We start from the raw sequence: 17,424 nt of genomic DNA on the forward strand, positions 1-17,424 counted from the left end.
ATAGGACGCCCCTATTCCTCATGTCATAACATGAACAAATTAGGATCACTTCGTTTGTAGTACTTACAACTCTTTGTAACAAGTATAGAGTAGATCGCATCCAATTGTGTTACCAGAATAAGGCACCCAACCTTATTCATATACTATAGATCATTTTTACTATATACTCGAACCTGATCCATTTGTATGTCTCCACATAAAGTTCAAGTACTCATGTAATAGTTAAAAGACTTTTTGGTTTATTGGATTTCTAAAAGACAATATATTCAATAACATATTCTTGAATTTCCAGAATAACTTCTACTGTTTACAAACCACGTGTTTTAGGATATAAAACCCAACAAACTCTCATTTGGACTAAAACTCTAGTGGTAACTTATATATCCCATATATAAGATTGAGTTTCTGAGTTTTATAGAGAAATATAATAAACTAGGGCATCCCATATCCATGGTTTACCATTCGGTATCCCATACTCGATATTTCTCCCACTTACCCTAGGTTATTTAATCTGGTATTCCTAGTCTTACTAGGTGATTCTCAAACACTTTAGCCGTGAGAATCATTGTAAACGTGTTAATGTACAATATGCTTCTTATAAAACTATATGAGGAATGCATCTAATTCTCAATAATGACCAAGAAGCACATTTTCCTCCCACTACATTGAGGTACTCTCAGCTTTTTTAGTAAGACGTGTCTGACCTGTTTTAACAACTTTTGTTAATAGTCAAATCTAGAAATCTTATTAAACTTTCTATATTTTGATCTAGCTGTTTTTAAATATCAGAATATTTGCAAATGGCTTTTAACAATTTGATTCTTAACAGAAGTTGCTATAAGATAGAATGAACATATTTTTCCGATAATGAGCATTCCATTCAAGACAAAAATATGTACATTATGTTCTTTACATGATCACAAAAACAGGTAATGTCATCAAGCAACAACTTCTTCCACTGGTCAAGCTGAGTAAGCGGTCTTCAGGAACTAAGTTGCCTATTTAGCTTTGTCTGCTCTCTTTTCAGCAAGGTATTTAGGGCAATTTCTCTTCCAGTGCCCTTCTTTGTTGCAGTGGAAACATTTCCCATTGTCTGCAGCGGTTTTGTTGCATTTCTTGCCAGCAAGTTTCTTTTTCCCTTTCCCTTTGTCCTTCTTCGTGGGAATACTCTTACTCTGTGAAGATGAGGTAACATCAGGCTTGAAGGACGTTCCTCTCTTTTAAGCAGTAGCAACATTTACTTCTACTTCTAGAGCCTTAGTTCTCAACATAGTCTGGAAAGCCTGCAACTCATTCAACAGAGTAGTCAAGTTGCATTTAATTTTATTCATCAATGCATTTGTACAGAATTACAGAGAACTCTTTGGAAGAGATTCTAGAATAAAACCAACTTGACTTCACTCATCCATAACAACGTCGTTTACTTCTACGACATTAAAGTGGACTATCATGTCCAGGACATGTTCACGAATTAAGGTCCCCTCTTTCATGCGGTTGTTGTAAACGTATTTGATAGCATCGTGCCCAGGGTGAAGGGCGATTGTCCAAACATCCCTCTCAGAGATTCCATAATCTCTTTGGCAGTACTCATATCCTCGTGTTTCTTCACCAAAACATCGAATAAGCTGGCGAAGATATAAGCACGGGCTTTGTCATTCGCCCTGATCCATCTATCAAATGCTTCCCGAACATTTAGTTTTGAGTTAGAGCTTGGAACGGGAGGACATTCCTCTGTTAAGAAAAATCGCAAATCGTCTATCACAAGTATGGTGTTCAAATTTGATTTTCAGGTCACATAATTATCCCTAATGAGTTTGTCCGATGCCAACAATTGTATTATTAAACTCGTCATTCTGAAATTATAAACAAATTCTATAAGTGAATTGCTTTTAAATCCAATCAAATTTTAGTAAAGTAATAATGTACCCATAATCATTATTTTTGCGACGATACTTAAGTGATTTAGAACAATTACTACCGAGGGGCAGTCAAGAATTCCTTCACAAAAGCAAGATAATTCATGACCAAATACTATCTCCAGAATAACTCGTATTCCGATAGTTATTTAGTTATCGTTTTCGGTCAAGATTTTTATTAACACTTAGTAATTCTTGTAAGTGTAGACTCGCAATTTTTAGATCCTACAGAATAGTATGAATATGCCTCTGAAATAGAAGACAATACCCAAGATGGAACTATAAGACCTTATTCATTTTACTAAAGCCTAGGTTGTTTCGAATCCTATGTACAACCCTCCTTTGGGATCATTGCGGTCAACGATTAGCTAGTGCCGCTTAAAAACAACAACAGACGCAACATAGGAATCTCACGGTTCAAACTAATGGAGGAGACCGTAGGATAATGTTGACATATTTCTTTCACCCACTTACTATGAACAACTTCCCTCATTCACCTTGTTATTGACCCATGCAAACACTTTCCGAATGGAGCAATTGCGGTAAAAGCACGAAGCCGAGCATGGATCTCACGGTGTGAACTCTTTCGGACGTGAGAGCTAATAAATTTTAATCTCTCACTAAAGTGTTCTAAATGTTTGGGTATATTTATACTTAGGTTCTTTTCGGCTAATAAAAACAACCCTAAGTCTAAGTGGTTTATCCAAGTATAACACTTATAAATGGATTTAAACCTACGATGTCTAGGTGATAAACCGTTTTCATTACCTCACACCGCTCACGTATGCTCATAAAATCGATTACCAATGCTCAATTATTCGGACAAAATCCCTGGGTAGGAGGTGTTCCGTAGACCGTCAACTTAAGTACCCCCAGCCTTCGACAGGACTATATATTGGTTGAGTTTTGTAACCCACTTATTTTAACTATTAAAACAAGTGGTTAACCTATGTGAGCATGTAACTATTCTTTGTTATGGATTTTAAACGTCTAACCTAACAGCTTACAAAATTTTAGACATGCTAAACATCCTCAACAAACAACAAAAGCATTCAATATCTAATATAACTTGTATTAAATAAAAGAAACCCTAACATGCATACTATATATTATAACATTTTATAACATACTTTCAATACATGTAACATAGGCTACCTATTTACGAGCTAGTAGGGGGACCTCGCGGATCTACAGATCATGGGCTCCAATGATCCGAGATTAATTAGCTAAAGTCATTAGACCGAATTAACCCTCATTCGTTAACCAATGGGTGATTCCATTAAAGCCCATAGCTGAACTCCCCTCACTGTAGATATATTATGTCCACGCGATATAACCATGATTAGTAAGTTAACCCTTCACAGGTTGTTCGTAAATGGGGTTGGGTCGAATCTCTGTTTTACCCCCGAAATTACCTCTTGTTCCTTAAGTCCCACTGATCCTCTAATGAACAATTGATTTGTGATCCAATAAACAAATCGAATCCCTTTCGGGCCAATGAGAGAGTGAATTCTTTTATTCAAGACCCAAAATTAGCACTTAGGAACAACCTCTCTATTAACCCTAATCGGGTAGGAGTGAATTCCATTTTGCAGGGTATCCCCAGCTATTCATCCGGTCTTATCCCTAAAATGGGAGACTTATTGAGTAGAGACGTTGGTCTACTCTTACTGTTTGCAGATCAAAGGATAATCCCAAACAAATAGAAGTTCATAGTTAGCTCAGGATTAAGGTCAAGTTACTTTGGTCATCGCTTTGAAATAGTCAGTTTTAAATAGAAAACAACGCTATAAAGTAAGAGTGACTGGTTTCGTGGTCCGATCTTGTACAAAACTCATTTGCATAGGACGCTTCTATTCCTCATGTCATAACATGTACAAATTAGGATCACTTCGTTTGTAGTACTTTACAACTCTTTGTAACAACTATGGAGTAGGTCACATCCACGTGTTACCAGAATAAGGCACCCAACCTTATTCATATATTATAGATAATTTTATACTACATACTCGAACCTGATCTACTTGTATGTTTCCACATAAAGTTTAAGTACTCATGTAATAATTAAGGGACTTTTAGGTTTATTGGATTTCTAAAAAACAATATATTCAATAACATCTTATTGAATTTTCAAAATAAGTTCTACAATTTACAAACCACGAGTTTTAGGACATAAAACCCAACAATTATAAATAGCCTCATTTGACGACCCCAAATAGAAAGAGTATGTATCTCCAAATTGGAGCTTTGACTTTACTTTTGTATACCTAGAAGAACTACACACTCTATGTAACTTAGGCATCAGACTGCGATATACACCACATTGTCGGCTCGAAAAGTAAGACCAAACTAGGAGAAGCAGACTACAAGTCAAGCCTACTAGAGGCTTGCAATGGTGACGAATACATGCCAACATTCATTACGCACCTTCGTTAACTAGTTAACAAAGATGTTGACATGACATTTTTATAATAAAAATGGCGATATATTATTTTTGTTATAAAAAGTTCTTTTTTTTCTCCTCCGGCCTATTAAATAAATACGAGGGTTCATCTCAAAGAACAGTCAATATATACTGTGAGATCTCTCCATTTTTTCAACATAAAATCTTTATATAAATAAAATGAAATGTTTTAGATTTAAGAGGGGCTAGAAACCGTGAGCTCTAGGTAAATTTTTCATTGCTCTCTTCTCTCTTGTGATCCAACAGGACAAAAAAAGAGAAGAAAGGAAAAGAGAGGATGAAGAGATATATGCCATATAGGATGAATAGATATAAATAATAATATATTTTGTCACCTCATTTATGCCATATAGTCAATAAACCACTTTTTAAAGATTAAAGATATAACCATTAGATATTTACATATGTTTTATTTCAAAACTTAGGATCTAAGTATATTATTTTCCTGATTAGTTGTCCCCTATTCTTTACGAGGATTTTGATTAGGACTAATTTGTTCCAGTTAATGAAGTTTGTTTTTTTTTAAGAAAATATTTTTTATTTAGAAAAAATATATATTTTTTTTTTGGTCCTTAGTCTTCACATATATATTTTTTATTTGGTCCTAAAATAATTTTGAAATGAAAATTTAAAATAGTGATAAAATAATGAATTTTAATTATTTTAAGTGTTTGGCCTACTTAGTGAAGTTAATAAATTGACTTGGTCGAGAGTTTATGTTGAAGTTAGTAAATTTTTTTTAGGGTGTAGAATTATAAGATTGAGTTTTTCGATAACTGTGAAAAGTAGATTAAAATAGTAAGATGAAGAGAGGAAAAAGGAGTTCCATGATAAATGGAAATAATATATATATATATATAAATAATAAAAAAAGATTGAATTACTCGAAAAATGTGCAAGCTCAATAGTATTTATAGGTGAAGTTGAGTTGTTTACATCAACTTAATAAGTTGGTAGACAAAATGACCCTTAATTCTTAATTCTTTTAAATTAACTAACAGACAATAACACTACAAATTAAAGGTAAGTATATAGGAAAAAAATGATTTTAAAAGTATAAATTTTGAAATTTATAAATCAAATTAAAACAAAATTAAATTTTAATAATAAAATTATAACATTACGAAAACTATAAACTAAATTGAAATCAATCTCAAAACTTGAATACGAATAGTGATATTTTAAGATTTTTGAACCAAATGTAATTTAAATAAATACTCTACTTTACATTTTTACGCAAAAGGAAGATGAGAAAAGGGCCACTAAGAAATTGTGTAAAAAAAATGAAAAGCAGCATGGTGAAAATGAGGGACTGACAATTGAAGCCTGACAGTACCGACTAGTAGCATAAAAAGGACTGGTCAGCTCGGGCAGGACCACTCATTTAGCCGTCTAATGAATTTTATTTTTCCATTTAGTTGGGTGCCTGCCCATAGGGGTAGTTGGAGACTAAATTTTTTACTTTTCACTTTTCACTTAAAAGTTAAATTTTAGGGTCTTTTAAATATAAAAAATATTAAAAAAAAAAAAATACTTTTGAAACTTTTTTATTACAATGGGTAAATATTTTTACAATTTTTCTATTTATAAAAATTTTCTTTAAATTTTATTTTAGTTCAACGATGTGTGAAAGTGATTTCTTTTTATTTTTTTATTGTTTTTTTTTACGTTTTAGCCGAGGCTATAATATGTACTACTAAAGTGAAATATTATCAATCTAATATCTATTTTTTTTAAAAACTTATATTACCACACCTTAATCAATTGAGAGTTATATTTAGTTGACTTACAGAAGTTTAAAATTTAGGTTAAAATTCTAGGTTGGTTATTTTGAAGTTGGTTCAATTTTAATTAATTTATTTTTAATAAGTCTTAAATTTAGTCTTTATTATTTATTTATTGTTAATTTTTTTTTTTTGAAAAAAACCCTTTTATTGTTTATTAGTATTTTGATGATAAATTTTGAAAATATATCCACATATTATGTTTCATTGAATGAAAATTATTATTATTATTTATCCAATTTTGATGGACTAAATTTATAATTAATTAAAAGTACATGAGCTAAAATATCATACACTCTACGATACAAAGATTGAAATGATATTTTGACCTATAATTTATTAGTCGAGAATAGTAAATTTAATAAATCACTTGTTTATATTAGCTGTAACTAATTTTAAAAATTTTAAATATGTATAGCTTTATACTGATATTTTCTATTAAGGGTGGAAGATGTTCGGCTTCCCAATATTAATGTTAAAATAAGAATTTTTTTTTTTTTTTTTACAGATAGTCCCTTTTTGACGGACCAAATGAAAAATGAATACCTTTTTAAATTGAATGAAAAGTGATCTTTTGCTTACGTTAGCATCATGTAAACCCATTTGACCCTAAAAACCATTTTGCGTGCTATGATTCATGTTTCTTTTATATTTGATACTCGATTCTCGATGGTTGATGGTTGATGTTTGATACTCTATGCTTTATGTTATATGTTTTATGCTATATACTAGCTACATGTTACTCGTTCCTTCATCCTCGATCTTTGATGCTTGATACTTGATGTTTTGCGCTCTTTTCTATATGTTATATGCTCTATCTTATATACTAATTACATGTTACTCGATTCTCGATTTTCGATATTGATTCAAAAGCACAAAATTAATTAATTTTTAAAAGAATATCTATTTTTCATTTTTACTCTTTATTTTGGGCCATTTATGACCTTTTCCAAGGTAGTAGATTACTAGTACTATAATGGTATGATATCATTATCGTATCAATAATTACCGTAACGTTTCCAAGGTTGGGGGATTGGATCCAAATGGGAAAACGATACAATTTTTATTTCTCTTTCCAATACCCAATACAATTCAACAACGGCACGCAAGTCCAGACCTATAACTAAGGTGACCTAACAAATAATATTACTTTTGTGATCATAAAACAATTTTCCCGATAAATATTTTTATAAAAACATTATAGTGAAACATTTTCATACAACCCTTTCATCTTCTTTTATTAGAAAAAAAAAATATTTAAAAAATATTGGAATACTATCGGTTTTTTTCATATAATTTTAAAAATACATTCAATAAATTAATTTGAATCTAATTCAATTGATTAGATATATATACTCTTATCAAGAGGTTAGTTTTTTAAATTGAAAACTAAATAATTATCCCATGGGAGTGAACATTTATTAACCTACCAATTTAATTATGTATAGTGTACATTGTAAATATTAAAGTTGTTTTAGCTATATTTCTAAGCTTTAAAGTGCTCTTATAGTCCAATTTGATTTTTTTTTTTTAAGTACAAACTTAACCACTATAATTTGACTCTATTTTTAGGTACGACGGACCTAAACACTATACTACATTTAATTCCCTTAAAAAGTATATAAATACTTATTTGTAATTTATTCAACTAATTGGAATATATCACACAATATTAGGGCTGTTCAAAAAATTCGATGGCCCCAAAAAATCGATCAATCCAATCCAATTCGTGCAGTTTGAGTTGGGTTATCAACTCATTTGGGTTGAGTTTGGTTGGGTTCAAATAAATGAAAATTTTATAGATTGAGTTGGTTCATGAGTTTACTTAATATAACCCAAATCAACCTGAACCAACTCGAATTTATTATTAACTTTAAAATATGTTTTTTTTGTTGCTTATAACACAATTATTTATACATATATTGATTTATTTTTATTTAATTCCAACATTTTTTGAATAATTTATTCTTCAACAAAGTAGCTTCTTTGCATTTTAGAAAGAAAATTTTCACTATATAAATTGAAATTGAGTTGTTAATCTTAATTTAATATATAAAAATAATTAAATTAGATTTTTACATATTTATGTTTTGCTTCTTTTTAGAACAAAATTTTGAATAAATAATCCGATTAACTCGAGCCAATCCAACCAAAATATTTCATGGTTGGGTTGGATTGGATTTTATTTGGGTTGAATAAATTTACAACTCGAACAATTGGGTTGAGTCTAAAAAATCTTTCAACTCAACCCAACCCATAAACACCCCTACACAATACTTTGCTTTTGAGTCAATATTTTTCAACTACGATAATAAAGGCTAAAATTAACATAATTCAAAATATAAATAAGACTTTACGAAATTAAGCACTAAATTCTTAATTAAAAAAAATAATGGTAACAAAGTTAAACTTTTATTAATAAAGGCTAAAATTAATATAATTCAACCTTAACTTTTTATTAAAAAAATATATTTTTATTGTATTAAAAAAAAACTATGTTCTTATTACATAAATGACCCACATCAAATTGATAAATCCTAAACTAATAGTTGTATCAATTTAAACCACTTTCATAAGTGTATCAATTTAAACCTTGAAGTTCCATACATGTATCAATTTAAATCCTAAACTTTCATAAATATATCAATTTATACATTAAAATTTCATAAGTGTATCAAAATAAAACATAATGGAAGGTTTAAATTGATACACTTATAAACTTAAAGATTTAAACCGATACAATTATTAGTTGAGGTTTAAATTGATATAGTTATTAATTTAAAATTTAAATTGATACAACAATCAAAGTTCAAGAATGTAAATTGATTATAATAATTAATAAAATCTATTGTGTAATTTTATTTTATTATTGTTGGGAGTGATTTTGGATTAAAGAGATGGGTTGAGAGGACTAATTGGAAGAAATAAAACCAACAACAATGTACTTGAGATAAAACAAAACCATGAGGTAAGCCTCCTATTTTGGTAGATGGGGCATGTTCTATGGATATTCCGAGATCCCAATTGACAAGACATCCAACCTAATTCTGTTTCAAAACCCTAATCCAAAGGCTTTAGGTCAAACTTTTGTTATGAATACATTATTATAAACTCCCATAGAAGTAAATCAATAAACAAACTTAACGTTGTAGATCATATTTTTCATTTAAATAAATTTATTATTGTTATCACGTGAATGTTAAATCTTTTTTTTTTCTGTTTGAATTTTAGAATGAAGAATTGTTATTACAAATAACTCACTTCAAATTATTAAAATTATTTTTTTTCCAACTTATCAAGTAATCATGCATTACGATATTAATATTTTTATATTAAATTACCATTTTGTTTCTTATGCTTTGAAGAATATTCAATTATAGTATGTTTTTTCAATGGTCCAATTTAATTTTTGTACTTTTAATAAATTTTAAATTTAGCCTCTCAAAATTAATTTTTATCGAAATTAATTAAATAATAATAATAATAATAATTGTCATGTAAAGAAATATATTTTCAAAATTTATAGTAAAAATGTCAATAGATAATAAAAAGTTTTTACTAAATCAACAATAAACTAGCATTGTCGATTAGATTTAAGATTTATTGAAAGTAGATGAACTAAATTTTGATAATTGAAAGTTTAGAGACTAAAATTGAACTAAAATAAAATATAAATAAAATAACTAAATTTGGAATAAATAAATAAAATTATAGAAAATATGAAATTAAAAAATCTCTACTTTCTCCAAAATTCATGGAATTTCCACCAATGTATCTTACAAAACCCACAAAATGTCACTATTTATAGGTAATTTGGCAAGTAGTCACTATCTATATTACTATGCCATGACTATATCCATAAGATGCATGTCTAAATTTTCATACACAGTCAATTAAATATCTTAATGTAATTGCATTTACCACTGGAGAAAACGTCTCCTTATAATCAATATTAGGTTTTTGTGAAATACCTTTTGCAACTAGTTTTGTATTATATCTTGTGATCTCATTATTTTAATTTTTTTTCCTCATAAATACCCATTTGTATCCCACAAGTTTGACACCGTCTGGTGTTCAGACTACTGGTCCAAAAACCTGATGTTTTGAAAGTGAGTATAATTCTACTTTGATTGTTTCTCTCACTGAAGCCAATCTTTTCTACGTCGACATTCTTCAACGGATTTTGGTTTAGTATCCTCATTTTCAGATAAGTATTAAGAGCATCATTATATGCAGAAATGTTTTCAATAACTATATTAGTTCGGTTTCATCTTTCTCCTCTCATGACATAGTTTATTGAATCTCATAATTATCTTTAGGTATTTCACCTTCCTCACTTGTCATGTTATGACTTCATGGATATTTACATCCTCAACCAAGTCTTCTTGACTATTAATTATTTTTCTTTCTCGAGGATTTTTATTTTTGGAACCCACTGGTCTACCACGCTTCTGGCGTGTTCCAAACTCATTTGTGTCAACTTGCTTGTTGGGATATCAATTTTTGCTGGAACATTTGCAGCCGATATATGTGATTTAGGGGGTGTTTGATAAATGGGTATGAGTTATTGAGTTAGGTGGGTATTTATTACCCATGTTTGTTAAGCCCATCAAGAAAACCTATGGGTTATTAAAACCCCTTTTTTATCCCCTCAAAACTAGGACCTTTTATATTAATATGGTTGTTTTCAAAACTTATTAGGGAAATAAGGTTGTTTCGAAACTTATTAGAGAAATATTGTTGTTTTGGGAGATCGAGGCTAAAAGTCGAGAGTTGAGGATTCGATTAATGTAGAGGTCGAACATTGAGAACTCAACAAACAAAGAAAAACTTGGAAACAATATGTATATTAGGGTTGTCGAAATTGAAGTTTTGACATACATAGGTCGAACATTAATCGAACGTTGAGAACTCAACAAACAAAGAAAAATTTGGAAACAATATGTATAAAGGGTTGTCGAAGGTTGAAGTTTCGACATACATAAGTCGAAACTTCAATCTCGACAAGTGAAATCTCGCTAATTTTGTGATGAAGATCTTGCTCTAAAGGAAATCTCGCTAATTTTATGATGAGGATTTTGCTATAGAAGGAAATCTCGCTAATTTTGTCATGAGGATCTTGCTCTAAAAGGGAATCTTGCTAGAAATGTGGGTTGAATCTCGCTGGTAAGGTGAGCATTGCTAGGAAGGAAATGCTTGATCTCGCTCATGAAGATCCTCATGAGCGAGATCCCCATTGTTTTTTTTTAGTATTTGTATTTACTTGACTTTACTATTTGTATTTACTTGACTTTACTACTAACGTGGCTGTTACTTACTTTAAACTAACATTCAAATTAATTTCACTCTTTAATTAATGAGGTTAAATTAATTTCACTCTTTAATAATAAATGCACCCAACTGTCTCCAACAACCACATATTTCTCTCTTTTCTATGGAGACAACCACTTATTTCTCTCTTTTCTATTTATAGATGACTTTTGTTGGTTACTCTTTAGTTCAATTTTTTTTTTGTTTGTTACTCCTTAGTTCAATTTGTTTTATTTTATTTCTAATTTAACTATCATTATTTTGTGTTTCTTGTAGGGTCCAAACTAATTGCACAAATCATTCCTAATTAGTTTGAGGAGGTTTGTTATTTTGAGGTTTATAGTATTTTTTTTAGGACTTATTTTTTTTTTTTTTTTTATGGAAATATGTTATTTGTTAATTGTTGATCACATTTTTTTTGGGAATACTAGTTCACAAATTTTTTTATTAATGGTTGGCGATGTTATATTTTTTAATCTGATACTTCTCAAATTTTTTTATGAATTATGCGTGAAATAGTACTGTTATGTAATTTTTTTTTAATCTAATAATACGTTCACTTCAATGGGTGAAAAACAATGAGGATCTCGCTCATGAGGTTCTTCATGAGCGAGATCCTCACTCATGAGAATCTTCATGAACGAGATCCTCCTCATGAGTGAGATCCTCATTGTTTTTTTAGTATTTCTATTTACTTGATTTTACTATTTGTATTTACTTGACTTTACTACCAACATGGCTGTTACGTTATTGAAGACCTATTTTATCTAATAATACGTTCATTTCCCTATAAAGATGGATATGTTGAAGACCTCTTTTCGATCATGAGAATTATTTCGCACTCTCAAATATAGTTGTTCATACTAACCACGTTATTGAACAACTACCGAAGGATAGAGAGACAACCGACATATGCTAGACACTACATTAGGCAATTGACCTTCTTTCGCCTAATTTACGAGAGTGACTTGGCATGTCGTGAAAACACCCGAATGGATAGACGTACCTTTACGATTCTATGTATATGCTATGGTCGACTGGTTGTTTAGAACCAACAAGATGTATGGAAATCGAAGAGATGGTTGTGATATTCCTACACATTTTTGCACACGATGCCAAGAATCAAGTGGTACGCATAAACTTTTCGAGGTCTAGTGAGACAATTTCGAGATATTTCAACGCAGTTCTTAGGGCAATCTTACAACTTCACACTGTTTTGTTAAGAAAACCAGAACCGATCACAAATACATGCACCGATGGAAGATGGAAGTAGTTTCAGGTACAAAAAGTACTTAGTTTTTTATATGAATATGCCATAAATATGCATGCAATGATAGATTTTTTTTTTAAATTCATTCTGATCACTTGAGAGACAGAATTGTCTTGGTACGCTAGACGACACATACATTAAAGGGAATGTTAGTGTCGTCGATCGACCTCGATATAGGACAAGAAAGGGAGAGACTGCCACAAACGTTCTTACGGTGTGTGATCAAAATGGGGAGTTCATCTTCGTTTTGCCAGGGTGGGAAGGGTCTGCAGCCGATTCAAAAGTTCTTAAGGATGCGGTTTCGTGACCGTACGGATTGAGGGTTAAAAAGGGTATTATAATAACCGTATACGTTATTTAAACATGCATACATCCCATAACACATGTGCATGACATTTCGAAACGTGTACAGGATACTATTACCTATGTGATGCTGGATACCCCAACGCTGAAGGATTCTTGGCACCGTATGGAGGGGAACGATACCATCTCTCTGATTGGCGTGGAGTAGGAAACGCACCGACAACTGCAAGAGAATTTTTCAACATGAAACATTCTTCAGCAAGGAACGTTATCGAGCGAGCGTTTGGGTTACTAAAGGGCCAGTGGGCTATTCTTAGGGAAAAATCATTATACCCAATACAAGTTCAATGTCGAACAATAACTGCATGTTGCCTTATTAACAACTTGATCACAAGGGAGATGAGAATCAGTGCAATGCTTGACGTGCCCGATGAGGAGAATTCTGCATCAGTTGGTCTTGATGGGGATCATATTGAATTTGTTGAATCATCGGAGTAATGGACCAAGTTCAGGGATGACTTAGTGGTTGAAATGCTTACTTAATGGAAAAGAGCCTGATTATTCAATGTTCATTGCTTACTTTTCTTTTACTACTGAATGAAATTTAATTATGGAACATTCTAAGTATGTCGTGAAAATGTTTTGTGCCAAGACTCTATGTGAACAAGTTAAATTGGAACATATAATTTCAGCAGTTTATCCTTAGTTTGTGCATGTGTTTAATTTATAGCATCTTTTCATTCAACAAATGTATGCATGCAACATAATGGCAGGTAATGATAAGAGGTCTAAACACGTATGGTCGGAGATGGATGACGCTAAGTTGGTGGAAGCTCTATTGTATTTGATGGAGACTGGTTGGAGGTCTGACAATAGGACATTTCGACCAGAATACCTACAACACTTGTAGCGAATTCTGCATGAGAAAGTGCCCGAGTGCGCACTGAATCAGATTACCATTGAGTGCAAGGTGAGGAGTCTGAAGAAATAATACAACGCAGTATCAAAGATGTTAAGTTAGTCGGGGTTCGGCTGGAACGAGGAGTTCAAATGTGTCCAGGTCAAGAGGGAGATTTTCGATCTTTGGGTTCGGGTAAGATTCTAGAAAAAAAAATGTAGGAGTACGTGTTATAATATAAATGTTAATAATGTGTATGTGTATCAATGCAGAGTCATCCCAATGCGAAAAGGATGTGGAACAAGTCATTTCCACATTACGATGATCTCTCCATCGTATTTTGGAAAGACAGAGCGGTAGGGCAATTAAGTGAGGACCTATACGTGATGGCGACGAATGCATTCAGAAAGTTTGAAGATGAGATTCGACTTGGATCATAGGTCTGTCACACACCTGAGGTTCGCTAGATAGAATCACCATTAAATCAAGATGAAATAGATAAAGAGCCAGCAGAGCAATCTACAAGTAGAGCGAGTGTACCTGTCGAGTCATCTCGAGGCAGTAAGAGGAATAGGCCATCATTCCAAGCTGAAATGATCGACATCATGAGATCGACTATTGAAATACAGAGCACACACATGCGTAGACTTGCATCGTGGCAAAAGGAGAAATATGAGTTGGAGTTCGGGCGTCAGAAGGAAGTAGTAAATGCCATATACAACATTGATGGCCTGGATGAGGATGATCAGGCCACCCTTATTGATCTCCTTGTCACAGACATTTAGAAGACAAATTGCTTCCTTGCAGTACCAGAATATGCACGGAAGAGGTACTGCCTCCGTCTACTAGGAAGAAATATATAGACTGACCACACCCTTATATTTTGTTTATACTTCTTTTGGATAACAGCAAATGGACAATGGACTGTTATGTCGAAAAGAATGATAACTTTTGCATACGTCATGACATGTAATTTTTGTTTTTGTATTATGACACGAATATTATAAGTATCGAAAAGAACATATATTTTGTGATTTTTTTTTTAAAACGGCCACATGTTCTGTCGGTTCATATTATTTTTGTGATCTTATGAAAAATGTTACTGTACTACATCACATTCTCACCATCATATAATCAAATGAAAGGTAATTATCCAATGTACAATTTCAATTCTAAATATACTATCCATATTATAGAAAAATAAACTGTATGATATGTGAAATAATAAAGTTAAGTTAGCAAGATTCAATATATATACATACAATATACCAATTAGTAATTGAGATAATTACCTTCAGTATATATACAAACATTCAATATATATACATACAATATACAATATACCAATTAATTGAGCAGCAATATGAAATATATTTTGTTCGTATGTTTTACTGATTGAAGAGAATTAGAATTATTACAGTTTTTGAAAAGAATATATGAAAAATAATCTATTATGTTCTACAAATTGAGAAAAAATTTGAGATTGTCCAGTTTATGTCATAAATGATTTGAGAAAATATGTGTATATTTGAAAATTAATCAACAATAGCAAAACATAAAACTAAAAAATAAAAGAATGAAATAAAAAACAAACAGAAAAAAATAAAACTAATCTCATTCACAAAAAACTGCATCAGATCCCCAACTCAACTCAACTCTGCACAATAAACACAGACAATAATTACCAACTTAACTCAACTCTGCAAACAAACACAAACAATTTAACTCCCCAATAATTTAACTCTTCAGATAATAATTACCAACTCAACTCAACTCAAATCTTTATTTTTATCACATACCAAACACTCCCTTAGTTACTTTCTTTGCATCTATAAATGCATATGGTAACTGATTTGCTATATTTTGTAAATGAATTATCTTATGAACTTCAAGTCATTGATTTATACGAGGATCTAAATGAGACAATAACAATACATTTCATGTAATTTATGTAATTTCTTTTTCCAACTTCTTAATTCCTCCCCTAATCTTGGAAAATTTTGTCTCATTAAAATGACAAAGTAAGTCATGCAGTAAATACATCACCCATCGGGGTTCAAGATATTTAATAATTGATGAGGAATCATATCCAATATATATTCCTAACCTCCTTTGAGAACCAATCTCAGTACATTATGGTGGAACAATTGGAACATATATTGCACATCCAAAAATTATCAGATGTGAAATATTTGGCTCAAGGCCATAAACTAATTGTAATGACGAGTATTTATGATAAGCTACTGACCCATGTGTATGAATTACACTGCATGGAAAATAACATGTCTCCATACAAATGTAGGAGGTTTAGCTCTCATAAGCAATGATCTAGCAATTAACTACAGACGTTTTATGAATGATTCTGCTAAAGAATTTTGTGTATGAACATGAACCATAAGATGTTCAACACTTACCCCAACTGACATACAATAATAATAAAAAATTTGGGATGTAAATTTACCAGTATTATTAAGACGAATGGTCTTAATGGTAGAATTAGAAAATTGGAGAAGAAACCTAAGAGTTTTAATTTTATCTTATATTATTGATTTTGAATTTGAACTAAAATCAATGATAGAGACGATTCTGAAAGATTGATATTGAATGAGTTTGAACCATAATACCAATGATAGAGACGATTCTGAAAGATTGATATTGAATGAGTTTGAACCATAATTTTCTGTCGAATGTCAGCCTATTCATATGTTCATTAATTTATTATGGATACGAATGTTTAATTGACATTTTATTATAACATAGGAAATAGACAAAATATAATAAAAATATCACTAAAATCTATTAATATAGGAAAAAGAAATATTAGATGGAGGTTGCCATATTGTATTTTACTTCTTCATAATAACTATAAGATCTAATTCGAAAATATTTATACCTCCAATAATCAATAGATACAATTTCGAAGTATTTTTATAAACGATATAAAATATAATTTTTTTTTCTATATTGTGCCAGCCTCTTCAATTTTTATATAAATTTATTTTTAAGAATGAATAAATGGTGAACAGTTACGTGTTAATTTTAATGTTTTTGAATATTCGTTTTTAAATACTTTTAATATTTTCCAATTTCCAATTCTTCCTCAATAATACAATAACAAGCACAAATCTTCTTTTCTGCATAATAAATACTGAATCCCCAACCCAAATCAGCCACCTCTTACGACCTAACGCACGTTTCTAGCAGTAAGATCAAAATTTGTTTGATAATCATTTTATTTTTTATTTTTAAACATTAACCTATTTTCCCTTCACTTCTAACCATAATTATATCTTTTTTAAGTAGAATTATTAAATTCTTACCCAAATTTCAAAAATAAAAATAAAATTTTAAAAGCGGCTTATTTTAGTTTTCAAATCTTGGTTTGATTTTTTAAATTATGGGTAAAAAATAGATAACAAAAAAGAAATTTGGAGATAGAAGTTATGTCTAAAGGTTTAATTTTCAGAAACAAAAAATGA

The 17,424-nt window shown here is 30.8% G+C and overlaps 1 protein-coding gene across 1 annotated transcript; it reads left to right on the forward strand.

The window, feature by feature from the left end:
* The first annotated feature begins 12,971 nt into the window (after window positions 1-12,971).
* Window positions 12,972-13,545, forward strand: LOC120076462 (protein ALP1-like). Its single transcript, XM_039030334.1, has 2 exons — window positions 12,972-13,053; window positions 13,157-13,545. Exons 1-2 carry the CDS (start codon window positions 12,972-12,974, stop codon window positions 13,543-13,545), a joined length of 471 nt encoding a protein of 156 aa, XP_038886262.1.
* Window positions 13,546-17,424: the final 3,879 nt, after the last annotated feature.

This window comes from Benincasa hispida, chromosome 1, assembly GCF_009727055.1.
Source record: "Benincasa hispida cultivar B227 chromosome 1, ASM972705v1, whole genome shotgun sequence".
NCBI lineage: Eukaryota > Viridiplantae > Streptophyta > Magnoliopsida > Cucurbitales > Cucurbitaceae > Benincasa > Benincasa hispida.